Source organism: Aythya ferina, assembly GCF_964211825.1.
Source record: "Aythya ferina genome assembly, chromosome: 3".
NCBI classification, from domain to species: Eukaryota; Metazoa; Chordata; class Aves; order Anseriformes; family Anatidae; genus Aythya; species Aythya ferina.
In genome coordinates, this window is record NC_140298.1 from 13,819,611 (window position 1) to 13,846,469 (window position 26,859).

A 26,859-nucleotide genomic window follows, 5' to 3' on the forward strand; every position below is an offset into this window, starting at 1 on the left:
GTGGTGCCACTCCAGGAGCTGAAACGGGGCTAAACATCTGGCCCCAGAGTCACTTTTCCACCATCAGCTTCACCAAACACGACCAGCCCCTCTCTGCTGTCCAAAAATAGCTCCCTCCGTGCTGGCCTGAAGGAAGGGCAACGTGTCCCTTGTGCCAAGGAGCCCCAATCTCCTTTCACGTGGTTTTTGGAGCCCCAGCGGTGCCCACCCAGCCCTGCAGTGCCTGCATCACCGTCCCATCCCCTGGTTTGGGCTGTGTTTGGGGGCGCGGTTCCTGCTCTCGTGAGCGTGCTCTGCCTTGCACAAGCGAGCACCGTGAAGGAAGCGGCTGTTGCAAAAGCAAGAACGGAGCAAACCGAAGGGTTTCATCACATCGCGCTCGCTGCTTCGGGGCCCAGCCCCCCACCTGCTCTCTGACCACCCCCAGCCCCTCAGCAGCTCGTTCCAGCCTCTGGGTTTCTTGGTAGGGTGGGTTTGCTTTTGTGGTTTTAATATATATATATATGTTTCTGGGGGGTGTTGCAGCCACCCAAGGGGCTGAGGCCGCCACCCTGCAGCAGGAGGCAGCCACCAGCTCCCCTCCAGCCACATGCCTGAGTCCCACCACCCCCAAAGCCACCGCCCCACCCCAAAAATCCCCCCTCCAACACCCCAGCACTGGGCTGGGCAGCGCTCAGCCCCCAATTCCATGTGGGAGCAGGAGGAGCAGGGCCAGCAGTGGCTCTGCTCCTGAGCTGCCCCCCTCAGGGGAAGGCAGCTTTGTGGTTTTCCTGCAGGAAGAGGCAGCATTGCGCCACAGCGGGGAGGTGGAAGGGGCACCCCGCAGCTTTAGGGCTTCAGACAAGGCCCCAAAAGCTGTGGGACCCCAACCACTTTAATCACAGCTGGGGCACCACGGCTGCAGCTCTGCGCCTCCTTCGCTTGCACTGGAAGAAAAGCAGGGGCCAGCAGCTGCAGCACAGCAAGAGAACAAAGCATCCACCTCTGGGCAACGCAGGGTCAGGCTTCAGTCGTCCCCAAGACATTCCTGGCACAGCAACTTCGAAAAGTGACCAGAAAAATAAAGCACAGGCGCTTCGCTACGACGTCATTTTAATTGCATCGACACCCAGAAAGTACACAAAGGATACGCGCCGAGAGCCACCCGTCAGAGAGAGGCTTCCTTCCACTGGTGGGTCTTACTTTCACACTTCTCTCACTCCAAAAAAAAAAATAATATATATATATATTTATATATATAAAATAATAATTGCACCGGTTGATGTACAAACACAGTCTTCCCTTTTCACACATTCGCGAGTTCTGCCGCTCCAGCAGGGTCGAGCCCCGGCACCTGCCCCAACGTGTCGGGAGCAGCACCCACGGGAACGAAGGGTTGTACAAAACAGTATGAAGGTTTTCCTACAGACGTACACCTGCAGTGTTTACTGGTTGGTGGTGGTTTCTTTTTTTTTTTTTTTTGCCTTTTTTTTTTTTTTCTTAAAGTTTCAAAACTAGGTTTTGGGTCACTAATGGCTTGTATTTTATCTACAGTAAATTCAGCATATACTTTTTATTTTTAGGAATGTGTAAGGCATTTTGGTAAGTTGAAGGGTTAAGTTCTAAGTCACAGACTCGTCAAACCGAAGTCCCTTCCTTTGAACTGTCCTCTTCCCCCTGCAGAAGAAACACAGGAGAGCTCAGTTACTCGGCGGGCTCTCGCTGCAGGTTAAGCAGCAGAGCATTTCGCAGCCTGGCCACATCTTCCCTCCTGGGCAGGGAAGGACCGTGACCACCATCCAACGCAGTCCCAGGGGCTGCCAGAAGCCAGCCAGGTGGGTTCTGGCAGTGGGTGCCCCACTGCTCCCATTTTAAACCACATTTCCCCGCCTGTATCAAGGGAAGGCCTGGCTGCGGCGGGTGCTGGCAGCAAGTACCGTTTCATGAAGCTGTTCTTTCAACTTCTTCACCGTTTCTCTCTCTTTGGCCAGTTGGTCCTGGGTGACCTTCAGTAGCTCCTGGAGTTTGGTTGCTGCTTGGCCCAAGTCCTTTGTTAGTTTTTTTTCTTTTTCAAGTCTTTCCTACACAGGAGTAAAAAGAAGCCATCTGCCTGAGCCCCTCCCTGCAGTCTAGGCTGCTTGCAGGGGACCCCCTCCCTCCAAAACACATCTGCACCTTCCTTGGGAACCATCTACCCTGCCCCACCATCCCCAGGAACCACAAATCACGCCCACAGTCCTGCTGGGCAAAGGCTTTTTTGTGCCTGGTGCTGAGCCGAGGCAGCAGCCAGATCACCTTGAGATGCTGGGCCTCCTCCGTGCCTGACGCTGCTGCGTTTTCAGCCACTCTCAGCTTCTCCAGCTCCGCCTGCAAGCTGCGTGCCGAGCTCTGTGCCTGCAAGGGGGACACACAACCTTTAACAACGCACCAGCCGGTGCCAGCGGGCCCCTCCTGCACCCTGCCCCACGCAGCAGGGCCTGTGGCTGTCCCTCTGGCAGCTTGCAGAGCCACCGTCAGGCTGCTGGCTGCACTGCCCCAGCGTTTTTTGGCCGCTCTCCAGAGGTGCTTTTTCGCAGCCCCAAGGCCCTCCAGGGGCAAACCCTCGCTCCCCGCTCGCCCCCGGCACCCACCTCCTCCAGCTCCAGCACCAGCTTCTGCCTCAGCGCTTGCTCCTTCTCCACCAGCGCTTCGTTCTGCTCCAGCTGCGTTTTCAACTGCATGGAGAAGGGGAAAGTGTCCAGAAGAGAAAATAAAAATGATAATAATTTAAAAAAAAAACAAAGGCCTAGACGAGGAGCTTCTTCCAGGACCAAGGAAGCTGGGCTACACAGAAGAAACAAAACCTGGAGCTTTGTCCAAGGCACCGAGGGGCAACGGGTACCATCATTGGCCTCTGCACGAAGCCAGGAGGATGCTGATGATGAGCCCGGGGTTGGTTTTGCACTGCCAAAGGCGCTTGATCTTTTGGGCAGCACAAGCTGGGATTTGGACGAGAGGCACGACAGAGTGAAGGGTGTATCGGGCAGGTCCCCGTGCTGCAGCAGACGAGCAGTGCCCAGGAGAAGGCTCCACAGTTAACAGGATTAAAGCAGAGAGAGGCAGAGCCCAGCTTGGGGCGGCAGCTGCCACCGCCGAGAGGTGTTAGCCTGCGGGGAGCAGCCGCTGCTAATGCCTTCAGCCCGGCTCCGGCGAGATTTGCAGGGCCTCTGCCCCTGCGTGAGCTCTGTAATCCTAATCCCAGCCCCCGAGCAGGCCCGAGGCCATGTGGCAACCCCGGCTTGAGGCAGCGCTCCCTGCCTGCCTCCCCAAAAACATCCCCAGCCTGCTGCTGGCACAGAGGGCTCCCGGGGGAACAGGTGAAGGAGCGGGACGTGTGTTTGGAGGGGCTCCACGAGCCTGGCACAGGCCAGGAGAGCGAAGCCTCGTGCAGTTGGCCATGCGGGACGGGGCGCGGGACTGCGAGCCAGGGCCTCACCCCCCCTAACCTCGAAGGGCTCGGGATCGCTCGGCTCGGCTCGTGACCCCACGACTTCTCCGTCCTGCACGTGGCTCTTCATCTCACCCAGCTGCTGCCTGACCTGCAAGGAGGAGGAGCAGCGAGGCCGGCTCGGTTACACGCCCCCCAGCACGGCCCTACACAAGGAGCTAGGGAGCAGTTTGGGCAGCCTTTGTGCCAGCACACAGGGAGGAATGGCCAGAAGAAACTGAACTCCCAGCTCACTGTGCTCTGAGCACCCCTGCAAGCCAGGGATACCACCCAGGACTTTAAAAAATAAACCTCCTGACCCTCAGTTCGCCGCAGCAGGGCTCACAGGAGTGCTGAAAAGCCGGAGCCCTACCCTAACACAGACTCCTAAACCTCACTGGTGAGATATGCCTCCAAAGAATGAAGCCTTTAAATATTAAAAAGCAAAGCCGCGACTGCTGTCTCAATCAAAGGACTGATTTAAAAAGCAAAAGCCCTCATGAATTTGGCAGCTCTGATGGCTTTCCTGGCCCTTTATCCCAGGCCTCTCTCCCACTTACCCGCAGAACCCTAGCCCCATCTCCCAGCCATCCAAGCAACTCCTCCACCCAGGGGACACACGACAAAATTCACCCCACCCAGAGCTGGCTGGCTGGATGCTTAAGGCACCCAAATGTCCGCCCAGGGTGGTGGTGGGGGCAGTCAGTGTCCATCAGGGGGACAGCTGGGGTTTTGTGCTACACACCAGCTCACACAAGCTTTGCTGCTCTCCGTTCCTTCCAACCACCATCAGAGAGGAAAGAAAGGCAGGGAAAATCCCCCACTGGGCCACCAATATCAACCCTGAAACCCTGGGGTCGCCCTTTGTGAACTGCCCCCAGGCCAAGGAGCTGCCCTGCGTGCAGGCGGGCGCTGCACCCCCAGGGATCTCCCTTACCAGGGCCAGCTCTTGGCTCTGCTTCTGCGTCTCTGTCTTCGCCGCCTCCAGCTGCTCCTGGGACTCTGATAAGAGCTGCCTCAACTGGCCGGGGGAAACAGAAAGAAACAGAAAGCAGGGGGTGAGGAAGAGCGTTACGGTTGGGGCTTTTTCTTTTTTCCCCCCCCCACCTCCAAACCACCCTGGTGCCCTGTAGCACCCTGCTAATGCATCTCTTGGCATTAGGCATCCACAACCCAGACTGCAGCAAACATCCCTCTATCTTCTCCTGCTTTGCAAAGATCCAAACCCCCAGGGCACTCGTCAAATCCCCGAAACAGGATGGGTGGTGGATCAGAAGAAGAAACACTGAAGGCAATGGCTGTCGCACTTACGACTTCAACTTCTTTTGTGTAGTTCTGGCGCTCGGAGCTGGCTGTCTGCAAGTGATTTTCCAGTTGTGCCTCCAGAAGAGAGATGTATTCCTTTAGCTGGGTTAAAAGGGAAGAGCACGGAGGGTGTTTGAGGTGCCGGGCATCCCAAACGCACGCCATGCTGCAAGCCCACCTTCCACAGGGGAGTCAGGAGGTGGGCTCTGGTCCAGCCCAGGCACAGCACACCTCTGCCTGCTGCCCGAGCAGGGATTTCCCAGAGTCCTGGCATCACCCAGCTTCTCCCAAGCACCCAGAAATCCTTACCTGATCCGTGCTCTGCAGCTCTGCTTTCAACTTCTCTACCATGTCTTCAAGGGATTTCAACTGGAGTTGTGACTAAGCCAAAAAATAAATAAAAATAAAAATAAATCAAAAAGGGGCAGTAAATGGCATTTCACTGTGGTCCTGAACACACTTTGCACAACCAGTAACCAGCTGGTGGTTCGCTCCCACCTCCCCCACTTTCTTCTGTCCTGCACAGAAGGATCCCGACCCCAGCCCGGAGCTCCCCAGCCTGCAGGCAGCAGGAACATTTCCCCCCAGGAAGGGTCAGTCCAGCAAGCCCAGGCCATAAATTGTGAAGCAAGGTAACAGCCTTTGCCTGCTGGCTGCCGGCAGCTTTCAACACCCAAGAAACTGGCACCGAACTCGCCTCAACCCCTGCTGGGAGCACCGTGGGTCTGGAAGCAGCGGAGCAGTTTTTCCAATGAGGTGTCCCTGGCTTTGCTACGAAGAGGAGCCAAGCTATCCACGAGCTCAAAGTATGCTGTTTGCATTCAAGCCTGGATTTATTTCCGAGAAGGACTTCAGGCTGTGGAATTCTCCACAAAGGAGGAATTCAGCTCTTCTCCACGGAGAGGCAGCAGCCACCTCAGCACACCAGCAGCCACCTCACCCCCCTGTGCTCACCACCAGCCCTCGCACCAGCAACCGGCTGAGAAATTCAACATTTCTTGTATGGGAGCTCCCCTGTCAGGCCTCAGAGCTCAAGGCTGGCAGGAACAGTTGGGGTCAGCATCTGCCTTACAGCCACCAGCCTCCCTGCTCCAGGAGCCCCTGTCCATCAGCAGCCAAGCCAGGCGTGCCCCGCACACCCACCTTTTGGAGTTCCTCTTCGGAGACGGTGAGCTTTGCTTTCCACACCTGCTCCTCCTCCTCCACGCTCTTCTGTAGGTCTCGCAGCATCCCCTCCTGTTGGCAAAGCCCCAGCTGAGCCCCAGCACCCTCCAGCCCTCCGGAGGGGAGCACCACGGCTGCTGCCAGGGCTGGGTGCCCTGGAATACCCAATTCTTCCCAAAGGGCAAAGCATGAGCAACAGAATTGGGTGCCCCAGGTGGGGTTAGGGGCTCCCAGCTCCCAGGCTGGCTCAACCACCCTGCTTAGTGGAGCCCTTGCTTGTGCCACCATGCATCAAACAACATCCCATGTCCACCAGAAAGGTTTCCAGCATAATTAGGCTGAAGAAAAACTCTAGAAATTCATATTTCTTCTCTCCCTTTGTCTCATCAGCAAATAATCTTGTCCACGGCAGCCCCAGCATGCTGTGTGATGCCCACCACAAGCCCACCGGCAGGATCTGGGCTGCTGGGAGATGGAGCTGAGTTCCTACCAGAAGACCGAGCCGTGGCGAGGAGCTGTAACTCACCGTCTCTGCGAGGATGGCTCTGTACTGCTCACATTCTGCCTGTAAAGTGCTCTGCGCTTCCTCTGCCTCTTTTAATTTAAGTGCTGAATCCTGAAAGGGGAGGAGAAGGATGGAGAAAAAAGAGAGATGAGGGAAAGAAATGAGACTTAAACACTCCCTCGCCCCTCCACTTTCCAGCCCCTTCACTCACCGCGGGCTCTGTCGTACTGGTGTGCTGCTTTAGCACATTCACTGCCTGCTCCTTAAATTCTTGTAGCCACGTATCATAATCCTGGGCGTGAAAAAAGGACAAGGAGGGGAAAAGAAAGGAAAAGGACGCTTAGATGCCTGACAAACCTGCATGGCAGAGGCCCTGCAGGGGCCTGAGCAGGCAGGTGCCTACCTGCTGCGAGGACACGGTGACCTGCGGGAGGGCAGAGAGCAGCGTCTGCTTGGTTCGTGTCTGGAAGGCGTCGAGCTGTTGGGCCAGCTCCTCCTGTAAGAGGGACAAATTGGTGTGGAGAGGAGGTCTGAGGTGCCTGTGAGGCCAGGCTGCTTGTACCAGCCCTGCTTTTCTGTGTCTGCATGGGTAAGCTGGCATGGGGAAGCCAGCAAGCAGGGAACAGTGCTGCTGAGAGTCATGGAAATACCCCTCCCAGTTCACCCACGGCCCCAGTTCCCCAGCTGTGAGCTGTGCTGTGGTTACACAGCCCTCGTGGCAAGATTTGGAGAAGCTGTCAGCTAGGATAGGCCAGCGCTGCTCCCAAAATGAGGCAGGAAACCCAGGGCAAACAATTTGGGAGGCCTGGGGAGTGTGACTGCTTCCCCTGCACCACCACCGTCACCACTGAGCAGAAATCCCAGGCTCACCTTCGCTTTTGTAGCAGCAAGGAGCTTCTCCTCACACGCCTTCTCCACCGTGCCCAAGGCTTCCATTGCTTTCCAGTTCTTCTCACGAAGGTCCTGCCATGACCACACACACGAGGCAATGAGCCACACAGCGTGCTGAAGGCCACCGAGCTGCCTTTGGAGGACACCGAAGCCATGGGAAAACGGGCAGCCCATGGCTTTTGTCAAGGATCTCCCACCCCACTGCCCACGTGCACTCCTTTCTCCTCTAACCCTGCGGCCACCCAAGGCAGCACGTTGCTCAGGCAGTGCCTGAAGGCTCGAGCCTTCTTCGAGCAGAGCAGAGCTGGGTGGAGACAAGCTCCAAAAGCAGCCCTGAGCTGCCTGAAGAGGACGTAGGCCTGACAGAAGGCTGTGAGGTTGCCTCCAGACAACGGATGCAGCCTTGCAGTAGAGGGAAAAGGAGCAGAGAGGCAACGAGGAGTGAGGGACCACGAGCAGGGGTTCCCTTGACCTTGCTGGAGAGCATCTCCCTGCTTACCAGGCCCTAAGGCTCCCAGGAGGACAGGGGAGGGACACCCCACCCGTGCAGCCCACCAGCTCGAGCACACGAGGCGTACACCCAGCTGGGGCCCTCCTGCTCTCTGGCAGACAAGGAGACACCCCCAGAACTCCAGGGGGCTGGCAGAGCCTGGTGCTGCACCACGGAGCGATCTGAGTGGCAAATCCGTGCCCGGTTCACTCACGTACGTTGTTTTTTGTCTTCTGTTGCTCCATTGCCTCCCGCAGCTCCGCCGCTTCCCTTTCCAAAGATGAGAGCTGGTCCGTTTTCTCCTGCAGCCTGGAATGACACGATGCAGGGGTGAGCTTCCACCTCCACCTCCCACCCGGGTGGGATTTTGCATTTGGGGTCTGCTCTGGGAAGCTGCACCACCAGCTACGCCTCCGAGCCTGCAGCTTCCCTCCACACCCTCAGATCCGCCAGCTGCCCTGCAGCGAGGCTCAGCTGGATGCAAGCCCTTGATGGGAACCACTCCAATCTCTTGGGGTCCCAGGACCCTAGGTTGAACAAGTACCCTCTTTTAGAGGAGCACTGGGTGCCTGCTGACAGCAAGGGCATCTGAGAAATTCTCCTGCCATGGACAGAGCCTGAACCTCTTCAGAGGTGCCCTGAACAGGGGTAAAAGGCAACAGACACAAGTGGTGAATCTCCATCCTTGAAAATACCCCAAATTCCCCTAAAACAGCCCCAAAAGCCTTACTCTGGATGGCCCAGCTGTGAGCACAGAGGCATCCCAGGTCCCTCTCCACCCCCAGCACCCACACAGATCGCACAGGCAGTCTTACAGGAAGAGTTAGCCTTCACGTGCCTGACAGCAATCAAAGCGCCACCTCAGCACGGACTGGCTGTTATCTGGGGTCAAGGAGCAAGCTGGAAGAGAGAGCAAGCAGCTCCTGTGTGCTAGGCAGAGCTTAGACCTACCTTAATTGCGTCTGCTTCAGTTCTGCTTCGTTGGCTGCCTGGAAGACAGAAACCACTTTCATTGCCTGTCCTAAACCAGGGATGCAGATCAGCCATCTCTGTGGCACCCCACAGGGAGATAACAGAGCTAACACGGCCACTAACATTGACATTATCCTCCTCCCACCCCGATTAAAAACGCCCAGGACCTGCAGGTCTCTGTCTTTTTCTGCCTCCCTCATCTGGCCTGCTTCCAGCAGAGCTTCGATGGATTTGATCCTCTCCAGGAGCTTGGTGTTCTCCGAGCTGGCATCCTGCAGTTTCCCCTTCACGCTGTCCAGCTCCGACAGTTTGCTTTTAAGCTCTGCTTCGGAGCTCAGCAGCTTGGCCTGCAGATCTGTTGGACGAAGGGGAGAGGAACACAGTCAGGTTAGGCGCCAACAAACTCAGAGACCCCCCATCCTGAGGAGTCAGGGTCTCAAACTCAAGCTCTGCCCCGCGTTTCAGCTGCCCCACGGCTCTCCCTGCGCTGTTTCGTGGTCCTCACCAGCGATGCTCTGCTGCTGCCCTTTGGACTTCTCTGCGTCTGCTAAGAGGCTCTTGTAGCTGGCCTGGGTTTTGCGCAGCTCGTCACCTACTTCATCCAACCTCTTCTGCAGCGTCGCCTCCACCTCCCTTTGGGAAGCCTGCACAGGGGGAAGAGGAGGCTTTAAACAGCACGTTAGGTGTCCTGGCCAATGTGAGGCAAAGCTCAGTGGCACATGGTGTGATTTTCAAGCTGTGTTTTGGGGGAGTGGGGCTGTCATGCTTCCCCTCTGCATGAAGCCCCTCGTTTTGTAAGCAGGGGGCAATCAGACAACACCCTCACGTCTCAGTTCTGGGTCAGCACCACCACCAACCCTCTCTGTTCCCCTCCAGCCTGGAAGAGAGGAGCTGGATGCTGAAAAAAACCCCGACCTCCGGCCCTAAAGCACAGCCCTGGCCGGGCAGCCCCGCAGAAAGCTTCCCCTTCGCAAAGCCCCAGCCAGCGCTCGGAGCCCAGGCGACGTCTCCAAACCCTTTCTGCTGCGGGTTTGTTCTGGCAGCCGCCCCGTGGCTCCATTTCCCGACCCCGTTCACAGCTGCCACTGTGCAGGGAGGGAGAGGGGGAAAACGCCCTGCCAGCAGGCGGGGAGCGACACGTGCTCGTTACACCAGGGAGAGTGGCCTCGGTGTTTTTGGCTCCCGACGAGCAGATCCCGTGCAGGCAGCTGGTGCCCCAGCCCAGCACGGAGAGGTACCGTCAGGGCGATTAGCGGGACGCAGCCGGCCAGCCACGTGTTTCCACAGGCGGTGGAATTTTCTGTGTGGTTTGGGCCAGGGAAGGCTTTTTTCCATCTTCGAAAGCAGCAGAGGAGAGGCCTGGCCAAGGCGTGCGCTTGGAGGGGGGGGAAGGCAGAGCGAGGGGTGTGAGGCGTGCTGCGAACCAGCAGCTCCACGAGCCACACCATCACAAAAGCTTTGTGTGACGGGGACAGAACGAGGCCAACGAGCAGCCCAGGCTCTGTCTGAACGATGCTTCCAGAACTGCCAAAAAAAAGCAGTGCTTCTCCTCTTTCTGAGGCTTTACCACCAAGTCCTCAGCTCAGAGCTGCAGGAGTGACCATGAAGCACACTTTCCCCATCCCCACAGGCACCTTAAACACATCCCTGGCTTTAAAGACCTGCAGCTTATTATTATTATCATTATTATCATTATTATTATTATTATTAGACTAACATTGAGGCACGCAGCAGGCTGTCAGCCCTGGAGAACTTCTCCTAAAAACACACCTATCAATTGGGGTTTTAAGGCAGCTTCTGCCCTCGCACCGTGCCCACATCACCCCTCAGGCTCCTCACTTTCTCTGCAAAAGCAGCAAAGGCCAAAACCAGTCTGCTGGAAGAAGATCTACGCCCTCAGGCACCCCAAAAATCAAGAGCTAGGAACCTACTGCCTCCAAGGCTTTCTGCACCATCAGGAGGTAGCAGAGCGGGCTCGACGCCTGGCCACATTTGGGACAGCAGGGAGCAGCAGGCACGGCCAGCTGCAGCCTGCCAGGTCAGGCCCAGGGCATTTGGCAGCAGCAGGCACGCCGAGCAGCGCGTACAGCCTAGATTTCCCCCAACACCTTCACGCCAGGCTCAGAGATGTGTGAGGAGAATGGTTTTAACTGGGTCTCGTGCTGCCTGGGCTTTGCTGGTGACAGATGATGCAAGAAAGCCACAATGCGTGAGACGAACTAACACAGGAGAGGTGATTAAGAGATCTGCAAGGCAGTTTGCCTTCCAGCTGTGGCTGGTAAGCTCTCTCCGAGCTCCTTCCAAGGCCAAGGCCAAGCAATTCAGCTCCCCTTCAGGACATCAGAGCCTCGTAGCCCCTAACTAACCTGGAAAGGGACAATTTTACTGACAGGGGAAGGTGTGTGTGCAAAATACTCCTGCATCAGGAGCACACATGCAGCCTTATCTCTGGAGAGCTGAATTAACAGAGCCCGATTCCCTACAGGCAGTGTCCCTTGTGAGCACCCCCCTGCAGAGGGGGGAGAAGGCAGGGGGTGACATTAGCACCTTCCAAAGGGTGCCGAGGGAGAAGGGGCATTACGGGACGCCTTTCCTCTGAGCAGCTGCCATTTTCAATTTCCATTGGAAAAAAAAATAATAATTAAAAAAAAAGACCACCTAAGGTCCCAAACCCAGCACACCACGGGGCTTGGCTCTCCCGGTGAGCTCTCCCTCTCTCCGTCCACCCTCCTGCATGTGCTTTTCCGAGAGAATGACCAGAGCCACACGGAGATGAAGCAACCCAGACAAGATCAGAGGGAAAACATCTGGCAAAGCCCCGCGCTCCTGCTTTGCCTCAGCCAGCTGTCCCCTCGCCACAAGCCACCGCGGCCCTGCCAGCGCCTGCCTGACCTGCGACTGCTCGAGCTGCTTCTCGGAGGCCACCGCTTTCATCTCCCAGCTCTTTCTCTGCTGCTCCTCCTGCTGCAGCACCTCGGATTTTTCAGACAGCTCTTTCACCAGCTTGTTGCATTCCTGCCGCAGCTTGGCCAGCTCAGCGTTTTGCCTGGAGCAGAGAAAACAGGGTTATTTCAGCCCGCAGGACGGCCGAGTGTCCTGGGCGTTACGTACAGGGGGACACGACCCCCCACGGGCCTGATACGGGACTCGAAACATTCTCGTGGCTGCATTTTCCTATTTCTAGGGCACGCCTGCTGCTCCAGGGAGGGGGTGGAAAGAGTTGACAAATCTCCTTTCAGAAGCGGTATTTCAATCACAGGAGACATTCCTTTCGTATGAAGTAGAGGACATGAGGATCTGTGTTCCCAGACACCAGAGGAAGTTCTCTAAGCATCTGGAGTCCAGTCTGTAATTATTTTACCGCTGTTAATCACCAGCTATTTCGTATTTTCTATAAAAAGGAGTGCGAAATTCTTCTATCTAGCTCGTATTTGTTCTACAGGCATCAGGCACGTCTCGGTTCTTTCTCTGCAGCATCACTCGTTTCCGAGAGCCAGCTGGCTTTCTTCTCAAGCCAGGAAGCAGGAGCTCACCTAGGCAGGGAAGGGCCTCACTACCTCCCAGTCCCTTCTCCTCCCACTGCCCGCTGGCTCCAGCATCAGCACAAGTAGCCCTCGCCTCAGGGCAGGGAGGGCTTCCCCTGCCCTCCCACTTTGTCACGAGCCACAGCATGGGAAAAACATCCTCATTTCCCCTGCCAGTCCCAGAAGGGCAGCCCCAGCCTCTGCCCCAAAGCCCAGCCGTGGTCTTACTTGCTCTCCGTCTGGCTGGTGGCCTGGTTGAGCGCATCCCTCAGGATGGAGTTCTCCTGCTGCAGGCGGGCGAGCTGCGTGTTGGGGCCGTTCTCCAGCTGCTCCTGCAGGGTCCGAATCTAGGGGAAGGCAGCAAGGGTTACGCCACTTGGTGGGGAGCAGGCGACACCCCAGCCCAGCCTGCTGGGCACAGAGGGACGTGCCCACGGGAGCTTCACCCCCTTCCTCAGTCTACAGACACTGATGGCCCCCAGGAACACGATGTCTCGTGAGGATGCTCCCACATGCCTGCACCACAATCCAGGAAAGCCCTCACAGAGGAACTGAGCATCACAGGGTCACCCCCACCTCCCCACGCCTCTGGTCTCCCCGCTCTCCATCTCTGTAGACTCCCAGAGGCCAAAATCCGTCAGGATGCTCCGGAGCCTACCTTTCCCTGGAGCTGCTGTGTTTCACTGACGTGGTCCTGGTAGCTCGCCTGCATCCGTGCCTGAACAGCGGTGATCTCCCGCTCACGAGCAACCAGCTGCTCCTTCAGCTTGCTCTCGCTGGCCACCGCCTTGGCCTTCTCCGCTGCAAGTTCCTGCAAGGAGAGGAGTCACCTGCTTAGTCCTCGGTGCTCCAGTTCCCTCGTTTCAAGGAAATGCAGAACTGGGCCTTCTAATTCAGAAGATTTAAAAGTTCTGCCTTGTAAGAGCTACCAGCCACCTGCGCAGCACAGCCAGGCCAAGTCGCCTAGCGCTTTGATTTCCTTTCGCATTTTGTTTTGGGCACTGTGGCCACTGGATGCCACTGTTGTTCCACACTGGGCCAGCAGTGAGGAAGGAGTAAGACAGTCTAGATATTTTTTTTTCTGGATCATCACACAAAATTTGGCACGAGGCAGGGAGGAAAAAAAAAACAAACACCAAATACCAAACACTAAATACTGCACTTCCCAGGGGGATGAGATGTGGGGGAGCGAGAGGCTCGTGGCACCGCTGCTTTGTCAGAACAGGGTGAGCTACCACAACACCAGGAAAGCTGTGCAGCACCTACCTTGCTCAGCTCCCGCAGCTTGTTTCTGGCAGCAGAGACGTCCTCCTGCTCAGCAGCGAGCTGCTTCTCCTTCTCTTCCAGCTGGCGTTTCAGGACGGTGACCGGGTCCCCCTTCTGTGTCGCCTGCGAGCGCGAGGCAGCGCATCAGTGGGGCCCACCACCTCCAAACCCGCCCTCTTCCCCCACAGGCAGGAGCCACCCAACATGCAGGACAGGATCCTGCCCTCTCTTTCCAACAACAAAAAAATAATCAGCTCTAGGTCTCCAGAACTGGCCCTCGGGGTTAGCAGGGCCCCAACCTGCCAAAAAAACGTGGAGCTCTCCCTCCCAAGGCTCGGCAGAGAGGCAGGGCCAGCAGTAAATGGCCACCGAGGTGCCGAGAGCCCTACCGTGTGCCAGGTGTCCTGGACGATGCCTGCTTTCTCCGACAGGATCTCGATGAGCTGCTGGGCCTCTCCCTCGCTGAACACCATGCTGCTGATGCTGGACACGAGTGTCTTGTAGGGCAGGTAGAGGGGCCCATCCGCGTCCGCAGGGGCTTAGGGAGGAAAGAAGAGGAGCTGGGACCACTCAGGTTATGGCAGAGCATCACCTGCTCTTAAAACAAACACCCGAGGCAGGCTCCAGCCCCACAACTGATGTTTTAGTTCCTTCCCCGTCTGGGCAAGCAGCTCTAGGAGTCCCTGCGTGAGCAGGGGCTGGCCCAGACGGCCTCCAGAGGTGCCTTCCAACCTCACCCACCCTGCATTTCCATGATTCCCTATCCTTCTGCTCACGTGTGGCACCGGAGACGTGAATTGCTCCTTCCCTGGAGGCCCAAAGGCAGGAGCTGATTCAGCAGCGCAGCCCTGAGCAGGCACCCACGCGCGTTTCAAGGCAGAGCCCGGCTCTGCTCTCAGAGCTAACGACCTGGGACCCAAGTCCACATTAACCACCTGCAAGCAAGCGGTTTTCGCAACGCCAGAGACTGAAAACAAACCACACGAGACCCCCAGGCCGCTCCCGTCGGGTTTTGCCGTCTGTTCCAGCGCTGAGGACGCGCCTGTGAGCACCCCGGGTTTTTATCTGCCGCGGGATAATTTGTTGCTCCTGCCTTTGCAAAGGGGAGACATCGCAGCCCGTGCTGACAGGCTGCCCACAACACTGCAGCCAGCTTCGTGGTGCAAATGTTGCCAGGAGCTTTCCTTTGAAAAATCCCGCAGGAGCGCCTCAGACACTCTCGGCCTCCAAGACACGCGGGATCTGTGCTTCGTACCTGAAGGAATGGATGCGCCCGGCAGCCAAAAACCTCCCCGCGGTAAACAAGAGCTGAGGGTTTGTCTCCCATCCACGCTGCCCCAGCTGTTCCAGCTTGGGTTCAGGGTGATGTTTGTCAGTGCTGGAGCAGCGGTGCTGGATCCCCAGGTGCCCATGCCAAACCAGTCACCCCCGGCATGCCCAGCCACCTCCCATTTCCCTCACTGTTATACGGAGCCGGCCTTTAATAAAATCCTTTCCCCAAAGGAGCCGGTCCAAGGGCTTTAACCCGACCTTGGAGACCAGACGTCCTGCTGAGTAGCAGGTCCTCTCCCAAAACATGGGTGCACGGGAACACAGGCATCACATTTTTGAGAACACCTGAGAGATTTCTGCCACATGGCCGTATGGAGACACTTCCACATTATTTACACCCTGCAGAGTCCAAGCCTCTGATTTTTTTCTCTCTTCTATCTCCAAGTCAACCAAGTGAGGCTTGACCTGTGATGGGCAAATGTCCCTTTGCCCCGACACATCCCGTCACTTCTCTCCAACCACTCCATGATGAGTCCCCTGCAGTGTGAAACAACCTCATTCCTCTCTCCTCCACTAGGCAGCTTTTTTCACCTCCACTGAACGCGGAGGAAACTTTTAGAGTCACCCACCTTCCCTGCTTTCTCAGCGGGGATACACACCAGAATTTGGCCTTACCTGGCTCAGCCTTCTTCTTGGACGCGGCCTTCTTCTTGGCAGGTCCATCGTGCTTCTGCTCCTCGGGGGCTGGAAGAGCCTCGTTTTTTTTGACGGGGACAGAGCTGACAACGGGGGCACTTTGCTGCGTGCCCACTGGTGGCACGGCCACAACAGGCACCTCCTTGGGGGTCACCTCCAAGACGGGAGAACCTTTGGGAACGCTGACGGGAGGGGAAGCCAACGCCGGGCTAGGAGCAGGCTCTACCTTTGCCACCTTCTTCTCCTTCTTCCTCTTCTCCTTCGGAGACGGAGCAGGTTTCTCCTTTTCCTGGGGGGGCACCGACACCACTGCGATCGGAGGCTCGACGGGAGTTACGGGCTCAGGCACCACAGCAGGCTCAAGAACCACGTCCTTGGAAGAGTCCGTCCCTTCCTGAGGCAGCTGCTGCTCTGGTATCTTCCCATTCGGTTTTTCTTCCTTTTTCTTTGCTTTTCCTTTTTTCTCGACAGGTTTCTCCTTCTTCTTTTTCTCTATTTTGTGCTGGTTGGTCTTCTCGAGCTCTTTACGTTGCTTTGCCAAGGCTTCCTCATAAGACGTCTCCTTCATGGAGAAGGTGGACACCAGAAAGATCCCAATGGCTGATATCACCATAAAGCCTCCGAAGACCACAACACCCAGCGTCTGAGGGTCATACACATCCATCCTGCCTTATTCTTCTGCGCCTGCAAGACAGGAGAGCAGCAGTTAGCCAGGGGAAAACCCAAAGACGCGATCACCTCGCCAAGCAGGGAGTTTGCAAGGACATTTGCATCTCCAAACATCACCTTGCAGTGACGGCCAAGATTCACAGACCCCTGGCGAGGGCCAGCAGGACACAGACATCACCAGCTTTTGCTCCTCCACTACGCTGCCTATCCACAGTGCTTGTCCCAAGCCCCTAAACCAATCCCTTCCCTGCTGTCCCACTCGCATTTCTCCTACCAGAGGAGAAGCTCCACGTGGTTGCAATGCGGCTCGTTAGCCCCCAGCTGGGGATGCAGGAGCTGAAGAGCTGAGATGCAAAGGAACGCTTTCCAGGAAGGCAACGAGAGTTTCTCGTCATTGCGCCTCAAAAACATAATCAGGAAAATGCAGAAAGTCCTTGGAAGTTCCCATCCCCACACTTAACTGAAAACATTATCAAGTTTCCTTTCTAAGAGGTTGCGGGTTGAGGAGGGAGGGGAGCAGGCAAAAATAAGAAAAACTAAGGAGATCAGCATCTTTTCAAAACTTTGCTGCTCGAAGGGGAGACCTCAGAGGCTTTTTCTTGCCACCACCCGGAGCAGCGAACTCACACCCGGAGCTGAAGCCCAAGCCACACTTGCAGCTAGCGGGTGACAGCGCGATGAAGACAGCCACCACAACACACACCACGCACATCAAAACCTTTCTTCATCGCTAAAGAAGAAGATGCAGAGCCAGGAGGAGCCACAGCCCGGCCCTCTCTCGCTGCAGACACTCACCTGCCCGGGGAGGAGCACTGCCACCAGGAGCCCAGCTCTCCCCGAGCATCCCGGGAGAACACACATCTCCAACCTCATACCGGTTTTAGGGTTACGCTGAGCTGTTGAGCTGCTTCTGGGGACAGAACACGGTGCCCTGCATTTCTCACCCAGCAGCCGCCGCACGTTGGTAAGGCCCAACCCTTCCTGACCTCACGCTGTTTGTACCTGGAGCAAACGTGCTGCTCCAGCTCGGGGCCAGGGCATCACCGAGTGCTGGCAAACCCCACCAGCTGCCACCACCGCCTCCAAAAGCAGCTGCATGGAGCCTGGGGAGGACAGGAATGGAAGAGAAAAAAAGGAAAACCAACAGCCTGGCACCAGAAGCACCTTTCCAGAGCAGTGCCCGTGGCAGGGTGCTGCAGAGGGGGCTCCTGCAGCTCCAGCCTCTGCTGCGGACACGTCCCACGTGCACGGGGAGCCCCAGGAGGCAGGATGGTGTTAGCACACAGGGGTTGGAGCAGTGAGGGGGTGAGGCAGGCAGCTCCTTGCCCACCCCACGTCCCACCCCACGCTGCTGCCCCTCCGCGAAGCCCACGCGGGGACCCGCAGCGGGGTGCCCGAGCCTCACCCAGCCACGCCGCAGTAAAAGCCTGGACCTTGCCTCCTCGTGCACTTTACAGCCAGGGCAAGATAACGGCGGAGATTAGCAGTGAGAAGTCCTTCCTAGCTAAACCAAACAGCCCCCACCTCCAAAAAAAAAAAGTACAAAAAAAAAAAAAACAAAACAAACAAACCCACAGCACCAGCCGTTGCCCGGCACGAAGGGTCCTGATTTTCTGCCCCGGGGCTCCAGCACCTTCAGTGGTTTTGCTGCTGAACAAGGGAGAAAATCTGACCTGGCACGTTAACATCCACGTGGCAAAACTGCGGGGATGGGGCAACGTTCAGGGGGTTTTGCTGAAGCCGTGAAGCCTCTTTGCGAGGAAGGAGGCAGCAGCTTACCCCACTGACCTAGGAGGATGCCCTGAACCTGCTGGCAGGGCGGTCGCAGAGCTCCTCGGGAGCTCCCGGAGGCAGCAGAGAGGAGGCAGATCCCGATGTGGCCCCTCGGCTGCTCCCAAGGACAAAATCCAAAAGGAGGACGAGAAACACCAAGCGGGCAGCAACGCCTGCAGGCGAAGGGGATGTCAGTCCTGTCACACACAGCCTGGGCTGGGAGTTTTCTTAAAAAGGCTTCCCCCAGGATCTCCCCGCTGCACAAACATAAGACAAAGCGCCAGGATCGGGAGCAAAGCTCCGCTTTGGCATTTCCTGAGCTTGCTGCCTGCCCCAGGAGCTCCAGCTCTGCCTTTGGAGGGCTCAAAGTTTGCTTCTGGGTTTTCATGGCACGGCACAGCCCCTCTCACGAGCTTGGTGACAGAGGAAAGCCTGCCAGCGCTTTATGTCTGCACAAAGCCTCAGCGAGGGCAGGGTTGAAATAGGGCACGGGAGGCACCACGGCTTATCTGCTCGCAGATGCCTCGAGCGACATCTCACACTTGATGGCCTTGGCTCAACGGCTGGGCTCTGAAGAGGCTCCAAGACTTCAGCATCTTCCCCTCTGTACCGGCTCCTTTTACCACCACCAGAACAGGAACAAGGCAGACAACCGCTATTTTGCCTTTTCACCTAAAGGAGCTACCTGCGAAGTCATCCTCTACCTCTGCAGTCCCTGTGGCGTTTTCTAGCGACCCACCAAACTTCCCAAAACCCCAGCTAACAGCCCAGGAGAGCAGGTTTCCCTCAGCACCCCGCACCGCACAGCCACCTCTGTTTGCCCCGAGCAAAAGTCCAACTCCCCACGAGGAAGTGAAAGGAGCAAAGCTCTCAGCCTCGTGGGCTTTACGCGCAGCACAGCCTCCAGGAGCTGTGCCCACACACGTGTGCCACGCGGGCCACGCTCGGTGCCTTGCACGTGCATTTGCCAGGAGCAGGGAAGAGCCAAAACTCCAGCTGTGGAGGCAGGAGAAAAGGGAGAGACAGGTTGTGCAGCAACCACAGAAACCTTATTTCCCTACAGCCAAAGGGAAACGCACCTACCATGTACCCTGCTTTTGAAGGGAAAAGATGCTCTTTGCAGCCAGGGCACGGTGTCCCCCTGCAATCCAAAGCTTGCACCTTGCTCCAGTGCCAAAGCAGCGCCTCCAGCTAGAGTAATGCAGAAAAAACTGTGAACGGGTGTTGGAGGGCAGGGAACGGGGTTTGTGCAGCTGGGCTCTGCACAGCCCGAAGCCACATCTGCCTGCACGGCGCCTGCAGCTCCCTTTGCTCGACAGCACCCTAACCACACGCAGGTGGGTCGAGGCTGGCTGAGCTGGCACACAGGTTTCCAGGCTGAGATTTCAGCTCCTGCCAAAGGGCAAAGTTATCTCCCGGGCCACCAGCCTGAGCAGGGGACAGAGGCATCCCCAGGGCCAGCGCTCCTCCAGCACGAAGGAGCGAGAGGGAACTTGGAGGCCAGATCCTGCCGACAGCGGGGCAGCCTGGCAGCAGCAGAAGGCAGCGCTGTCAGCAGATAAAAGACGATCACCAGATCCGTCTCCTGAAGCTTCTCCCTCCACCCGGCTGCAACAGACAGAGGCAAAACTGAAAGCCCAACCAAACACAGACTCCTCAAGAGGGATCCTACCCACGTCCCTGGGAGCTTTGGGGTAAACAGGCTTTCTGAGTAAGTGGCCGTGCACTTCTGGTCTCGCCTGGCACGTGGCACTCATATATACCACACGTATACGGACTGGAAGGAAGCACAGCGCGACATGTAGCACAGCTGTGGCTTGACCCCTCTCGGTGGCAGCTTTTACACCTCTCTCTCCTCTCCCCAGCCCGAAGTGGCATTCAGCTGCTGGGTCTCGACCCTTCTGCGATGTGAACAAGCAGCAGCCACAGCCTGAAAGCCAACAGCTCGGGCACAGGGGTGGCCTCGCAGACGCTCTCCCCACCATGCTCCTGCCCTGGTGGGACGTCCCGCTGCGGGCACCACATGCAGGACAGCTCGTAAGAGCCAAGCTGGGAATCCCGTGGTGCCCACGGGGGTGCCAGCCACCCCGTCCCACCCCACCTTCCCCACACCTCTGTCCTGCGGTCCCCTCCAGCATCTCTCCCGTGAGAAAAAAAAAAAAAAAAAAAAAAAAAAAAAAAGGAACAACCTCCTCGCAGCCGTGACCTTTTTTTTTTTTTTTTTTTTTGGTTTTTTCTTTTTTTTTTTTTTTTTTTTTTGCAACCGCGCTTCATCAGCTTACGGCATTTCCTACGGCCGGCTCTTGGCAATTTCTTCGGGACAGCCGCAGACGGGGCGAGCGGGGCGCCAAGTTATAGGGGAAAAACAAGGGGGGGGGGTGCCGGGGATGGGATTGAAAAGGGGTGGGGGGGGGGGGGGGGGGTAGCAAGCAGAGGGCTTGGAGGGAATGGGGGGGGTGTCCCCTCATCCGGAGGGGGGCTGGAGGGGGAGGAAGAGGAGGCGGCGGCTTCGTCCATCATCCGGCGGGGCGGCCCCTCCCCGGCCGCCTGCACACGTCGCCATTCCGCAGCGCCCTGCACGCCGCGGGCCATTCATCCCCCGCCGCCCCAAAAACCGGGGACACCCCGGGGACACCCCCCCGGACCCCTTCGTCCCCCTTTTTCCCCTCTCTGTGGGACTCAGCATGAGCAGGAGGGGGGGCACGGGATGGGTGTCCCCCCCCCGCACACTCCCCATTGCCTCTCCCCGCTCGGGTGCCCCCCTCGCACGGAGCCGCAGCCCGGTTCCCCGAGCCCCCCCCCCCCGTTCCCCGCTGTCCCCCCCGGTCCCTACCGGCGCCGTGTCGCGGTCGCTGCCCGCCGCCGCGGCCGTGTGGAGTCGTGGCACTTTCTGCCGGGCCCGCCCCGCTCCCGGCCGCGGGGCCACTCAGCGAGGCGGGGCGGGACGGGGACGGGACGGGACGGGACGGGGAAGGGAAGGGAAAGGAAGGGAAGGGCCGCCACGGCCCCTGGGGGCTGTAGTTTCGCCCTCCTCCTTCGAGCCGACCCGCTGGGCAATGGGGGAATTGGGGTTGGGGGAGGTGAGGGGGGATCGCCGGGAGGTGGGGGTGGCCCGGCTCGGGGTGGGGTAAGGGGGTGTGGGGCGCCGCGGGCAGCCTTTGGGAGATTCTCTACCCTGATGGGTGCTGTGGGAGCCATCCTGGTATGGTCTGAGGCTTGTCTGTGGAGGACTGTGTCTCCAAAACCAACCCCCAAACAACCAACCCACCACCCTACAAGCCAACTACCTGCTCAACCACCCAATAAAACAACAAACCACCCAACAAAACAACCATCTGCTCAACCAAACCCCCAACCAACCAGCCCACCTCCCCAAAAAACAACTACCTGCTCAAACAACCCCCCAACCAACCCACCTCCCCAAAAAACAACTACCTGCTCAACCAACCCTCCAACCAACAAACCAACCATCTGCTCAACCAACGACCCAACAAAACAACAAACAACCCAACAAACCAACTGCCTGCTCAACCAACCCCCCACCCAACCAGCCCACCACCCAACAAATCAACTGGCCACCCAACCTGGCAGAAGCCATGGGCTGATGAGCATTGCAAAGGGCCAGAACAGAAGTTTGCTGCCTACTCTGTAACCCAGGAATTGCGTTATTTATGCTTTTCACCCAAAGCTGCACAAAAGGCCTGGAACTCAGGTGGGAATGCCCCTCGTGTCTCCACATCTTCAGCCAAGCTCAAGGCCATCTCCTGCCTTCTCCTGCTCAGCCCTGGCCATGTTGTGGTGCACACTGTGGCTCCTGCACTTAATGGGCACTGAATGTAGAGAAAAAAAGTTCATTTCTGATGGCAGGAGGGGGAGATTATTTAACATTATTGCAGGGAGTTGTCAGCATGGAGGCAGCAGAGCTGGGTCCCAGGGAAAATTCAGCATTTGGGCAGAAGGAAATTTCAGGTGATTGAAGAGTGAAGGGGGATAACAACGTTAATGCATTTCAGTGGACAGAGTCCCTCGCAGGGTGGCAATCCCTGGGATTTACATCAGCTGCCACGGCATTGCCACCCCGTGCGCAGAGAACAAGCTGTGCTATTGAGGCCGGGCTGGGCCGGGCAGCAGGTCCTGTCCTCAGCCTGGTACATCTCGACACAATGGCAAGGAGAATAAGCGACTGTTTCATGCAGGCTGGTGTGAGGAAATTTGAGGAAAATATGCTAATGGGAGAAACGTTTCGGCTAATTACGATAACGCAGCTTCTGCAGAGGGACCTGAAATAGGCACCGACACTTCCATGCTCAGCACTCGTGAGATCTTGGAGACTTTTGTGGGTTTTCTGCCTGCTGCAGGCTAAGTAGGTGGTTGGGCAAGGCAAGGCAGGGCTCCCTGCCATGGGCTGGACCTGGACTGGCAAGACCCACGAGCACAAAGGATGGAGGTGGGCAGAGAGTGATCCAACTCTCAGCCCTTCAGGCAAAGGCATGGAAGGTATGGACCTGGCTGTCCTCTGCCCAGCCCTTGCCCAGAGGCAGCACCCAGCCCAAATCCAGCCCCACCAGAGCCCTGTGTACCCTGTTGTTAAAATAACCAAAGTGCTGGCGACTCTCCACGGTCATCCTCACCGCTAGAAAGTTTTTCTTGGGTTCGATCTGAAACGCACCCCTCCCCCCCCCCCCCCCCCCGCTCCAGCTCAGGTTTTTTAGTCCCTAGTTATTTTTGCATCCACAAGTCCTTGGCCGCCGGTGAAGAAGCTGTTGTTTAGCCCTGGAGCAGCTCCAAATCTTCCCGCTGGATGTATTAGTTATCCTAAACTCATAACCATCGCGGGGATATTTTTAGCTCTGTGCCTCGGCCGTCAAACAAACCCTGCTGCGAGGCCGGGGGACACTCCGCAGGGCTCCCCGGCTCCCTTCTCCTCCTGGAGGGCCAGGCGGGACCGAGGCCTGCCTCAGGGCCGGGGTTCGGCTCTCACACAGCCTGTGTTGTGTTACGGGACCTGGTGGTGCCCACGGGGACGTGGGGACGTGTCTACCACCCGTGCTGCCATGGTGTGCCAGTGCAGAAACACGCCGCAAAGGCTGGCAGGAGGCAGAGGAGAGGCGGCCTTTGACTCGGGATGTGACTGCACCACAAGCACTGCTTTATTTACCAGCCATGCAGACACACAGAGCTCACAGCAATCGCCTCTGGATCGCTCCTGCCCCTCCTTGCAGACATTTCTGTGGTGGTGTGGCCGAGTTTTGGGTTGGAAAGATCCCCGTGTCACTGCAGAGGTGACCAGGCCTGCTTCTGCAGCAAGGTATTCCCCTGAGAATAGCACAGCTAGGAAGAGCAGAGCGTTAAGTGAGGTGTTACGAGGCTGTTCGGGCAGAGAAACAAGCACAAAACCCATCCACAGATTTTCAGCCTGCAAAACAAGGCACCTGGCACGGCCAACCCATGGCGGGGGTGAGCACACAGCCACAAAGCCCAGCCACAACAGAGCACGGGGAGGTTATAAAAAGGGTGTCACAGCACAGCTGTCCCCAGGCGAGGAGACCACCTTGGCTGCGTGATGCTGAAGCTGCTGGCCGGCCCCTGCTCTTGCAACATCTCCACTAGCCTGCACCGAATCACAAGCCACACGTCTGTATTTTAGTTTGTGCTTTTCCTCGTTTTTCCAGGCACTCCAGCCTGCAGAAATGGCAACCAGGAGCCAAAAGTTCTTTAAGCACTTTATCTTTCAGACCTCTGACAATAAAACCATTAGAGAAGTAGATGGCATTGATGGGGAGCCTGGAGCTGAATTAGCTGATGAAGTGATAAAGTTTTGTACCAGATAATCTCTTTCTTTCCTCCCCAGCTACTTCCCGCTTTGCCCGCTGACCTCATCGAGGACATCACATTTTTGTGGTGTCCTTTCTTCTGCCTCCCCGGCCGTAACAGGGCTCCCCCTGTGTAGGCCTGCCTGAAGTCTGGTGTCCGATTGCTCCGGGCCATTTGAAGGCACAGTGACATGTGCTTTGAAGCAGGGCAAGGTCAAACGTCCGTGTGGTTCCTCAGTGCCGTCATCTGTCTTCAGAGAGGCTTTAGGCAGAGCACATTTAAAATCGTGCTGCTGCTGGATTTTCTTGGACAGACTTATTTCAGCTGAGAGGGGGTTGTGAAACTGCAATGCCACCAACTCAGCCAGCTGTGTTAGCTGATTTGGGACCCCTGGACACACATTCTGGGGACAAGACTAGGCACCAAAGAGACCTGCCAACCACTAGCTTCAGCTTCCCAGCTGCATGCCTGACCAGAGCTGCTCTGCAAGCAGGTCCTGCTCTCCGTGGCACTCAGGGGTCCCTGATGGACCACCACAAGCAGGAAGGGGGCTTTGCACGCTGATTTCTCCCATCTCTAGTGCCAGTGGGACCTGTGAGCAGGAGATGTAGCTCCATAGCTGCTCCCTTCCTTCTCTGAAGACACGTGGGGAAGCCAACAAGAGGGATTTGAGGTTGGCAGCAGCAAAATGAGCCATCCCAGCTGCATTTGCCTACAGACATTACCCAGAGCCATGGCTTTCAGAGCAGCTAACATGGTTTGCAGGCAAGTCGTATGTCTCCTGTGACGTAAATTGTAAGCCAACATATTCTCTCCTGCTTCACTTTCCAGGCATGTGTCCTGCTAGGCCGGATCCTCCTCCTGAAAAAGGGTCACTTGGTCTTCTCTGGGCTTAAATGATTTTTTTTTTTTTTTTTTTTTTTTTTTTTTTTTTTTTTTTTTTTTTTTTTTGGGAAAAGCAACAACCCTGGTGGCTTATGAACTTAAAGGGAAAGGGATGACCGCAGAGCTGAGGAACAAGATGTGCACAGACCTGGTGGGATGACGCCTGTGGCTCTGGAGGTGAAGCACCAACACGAGGTGAAGCACCAGCAGGGCCTAATTTCCCTGCAGGAGAGCAGAGAAAGCCTAATTTCCCTGTGCCAGGCACTGGAACAATGTGCAAGGCGAAGCAGGGAGCAGTTTGTCTGTAGGCACACGGAGAGAGCCCTGAGGAACAATGGCAGGTGTGGTCACTCGAGGAAAACAGGGGTAAGGGAACAAAAGCCCTGCAGGGGCTGGTCAGTGTGCCTGTCTGGCCGTGCTGTGTGCCTGATCAGCACAGTCTGTCCTCGCTCCTCTGTAAACTCTACCTCCAACCCTTTCCTCCATGTTCTCTCTGATGCCATGGCAGAGGAGATGCACCTTTGTGCCTTCTGCTGCTGGTCTCAGCCCAGCACTTGCCATGGTCCCACAAGCCTCACATCAAAGCCTGTTTGTCTGAAAGCTTCAACACACCTGTCCCAGGCACTGGAGAGCAGCAGGACGTGCTTTTTGTGGTCTCACCATGAGGTACATGAACTCTGGAAGGGCAGCTATTGGACGGGGCATAGCCAGATCCATCCTGATCCAAAAGCTGATGGCTCACGGGGTGTCTCAGTGAATGATAGGGGCAACATAGGCACACCTGGACCAGGGGACCTCCTGAGGTCCCTTCCCACCTCAGCCATCCTCTGACAGGCACCAAGTCTGATCTTCTCGCCATCTTCATCTAATCTTCATCTTACAGCTGTGCAAAGGAAAGAAATGAATCACTAAGAACAGCTGGATCCACCTTTATGGCCCGAAAGCACCTTTTCCTGTTAAAATGTCTTCATTTCGTGTGTCCTTCTGGCAGGGCTGCAGGACTCCCAGCTGTTGTACAGCTTCTTCTGGGCAGCCTGGCAATGACAGGCCTGAGGAAATCTTGGAAAAGCTCATCAGCGACCTCAGCATGGTTTGTGACTGCCTATGTGTAATTCAGACAAGGAGAGATGCCAGCTACTGGCATGACATACGTCCATCCACCCCATGCATGCTGACCCTCTCGTCTCATCTGCCAGCCCCCGAGGCCAAGGAGGACCAGGGGCTGCAGGCAGTTCATCTTTGCTTTGGTTTTATCAGGATCAGGCCCCTGCCTCCCACCCGATGCACCAGCAGTGCCAGCGGGGTGGCTGGGACGTCAGCAGCAGGCTGGTGGAAAGCTGTATCGCAGTGCCAGAGCCTGCTTGTGACAGGAAGAGCCAGCCTAAAGGCAAAGCCAGAGACAGGAGCTAATTTGGGAACACAATGGTCATGCTAATCAAAGCACCTTCCATACGGGGAGGGAAGGAAATTACCTAATCCTTCGCCATGCAACCGAGGGCTGTACACAGCTTGGAAGAAAGGGCATCCCCCTCCGGGCAAGGAAAAGGTAGTGGGAGCTCCTCCAGGGGCCCTTCATCCTCAGGAGGGGACATTCATGGAGGGGGAGCATCCCATCTCCCTCCCAAACCGCCTTTAGGTGCAGGTAACTTTATGCCTCTCCCCAAAGTTTGACTGGACAGAAGCTCTGTGACTCCAAAATGAGAAACACCAAATGCTGCAGGACGTACAAAATCTGGTGAGGTGACTCAGGGACAGGCAGCTTGTTTCCCTCCACTGCTGGCAGATGGTAACAGGGCAATCACTGGTCATAAGGCCAAAGAGAAGAGGGAGCTGAAAGCGTGGCTGGCAGGCAAATCAGGACAGCCATCAGCGTGCCACACCAGCTCCCCATACTCTTCTCTCCAGGCTGTTTGTTTTTGTTTATTTTTATTTTCCTGGAGCCAAAGGGAGAAAAGTTTGAACCACCTCTGTGGTCGGAGGCTTTGGTGTACCCGGAGGGATGGCAAAATGATGGCAAAAGGGAAAGCGAAGCTCTGAAAGGGTTTCTGCTCTTCCGTAATGCAATCAAAGCTGCAGGCAGAGATAACGCCTTCCACCCGGCCGCTCGCCTGCAGACAGGTAATTTGGTTTTACGTCTTTATTTATAACCACCACGTCATCCTGGCACGCAGCGTTTACCATGTGTGAG

The 26,859-nt window shown here is 56.7% G+C and overlaps 1 protein-coding gene across 3 annotated transcripts; it reads right to left on the minus strand.

The window, feature by feature from the left end:
• Positions 1-1,075: 1,075 nt before the first annotated feature.
• Positions 1,076-20,903, minus strand: RRBP1 (ribosome binding protein 1). 3 transcript variants are annotated; one of them, XM_084514806.1, is made up of 24 exons: positions 20,806-20,903; positions 15,510-16,214; positions 13,952-14,100; positions 13,563-13,685; positions 12,955-13,107; positions 12,525-12,643; positions 11,665-11,818; positions 9,278-9,416; positions 8,940-9,127; positions 8,752-8,789; positions 8,019-8,109; positions 7,290-7,382; positions 6,823-6,915; positions 6,631-6,711; positions 6,441-6,530; positions 5,894-5,986; positions 5,060-5,131; positions 4,757-4,852; positions 4,383-4,466; positions 3,465-3,557; positions 2,610-2,693; positions 2,275-2,373; positions 1,917-2,060; positions 1,076-1,656 (listed from the first exon to the last, which is right to left on the minus strand). In XM_084514806.1, the coding sequence occupies exons 2-24, from the start codon at positions 16,192-16,194 to the stop codon at positions 1,618-1,620; spliced, it is 3,000 nt and encodes a 999-aa protein (XP_084370932.1). In that variant the 5' UTR covers positions 16,195-16,214; positions 20,806-20,903; the 3' UTR covers positions 1,076-1,617. The 3 variants fall into 3 exon arrangements, with proteins under 3 accessions (XP_084370932.1, XP_084370933.1, XP_084370934.1); XM_084514807.1 differs by lacking the exon at positions 20,806-20,903 and adding an exon at positions 20,255-20,318; XM_084514808.1 differs by lacking the exon at positions 3,465-3,557.
• Positions 20,904-26,859: the final 5,956 nt, after the last annotated feature.

Excerpts from the sequence above, each read along its gene's own strand:
- RRBP1 (XM_084514806.1), bottom strand. The coding sequence starts at position 16,194 with ATGGATGTGTATGACCCTCAGACGCTGGGTGTTGTGGTCTTCGGAGGC. Across the intron at positions 14,101-15,509 it reads CAAGAAGAAGGCTGAGCCAG|CCCCTGCGGACGCGGATGGG; the intron begins GTAAGGCCAAAT and ends TTCCTCCCTAAG. Across the intron at positions 8,790-8,939 it reads AAAAAGACAGAGACCTGCAG|GCAGCCAACGAAGCAGAACT; the intron begins GTCCTGGGCGTT and ends TCTGTCTTCCAG.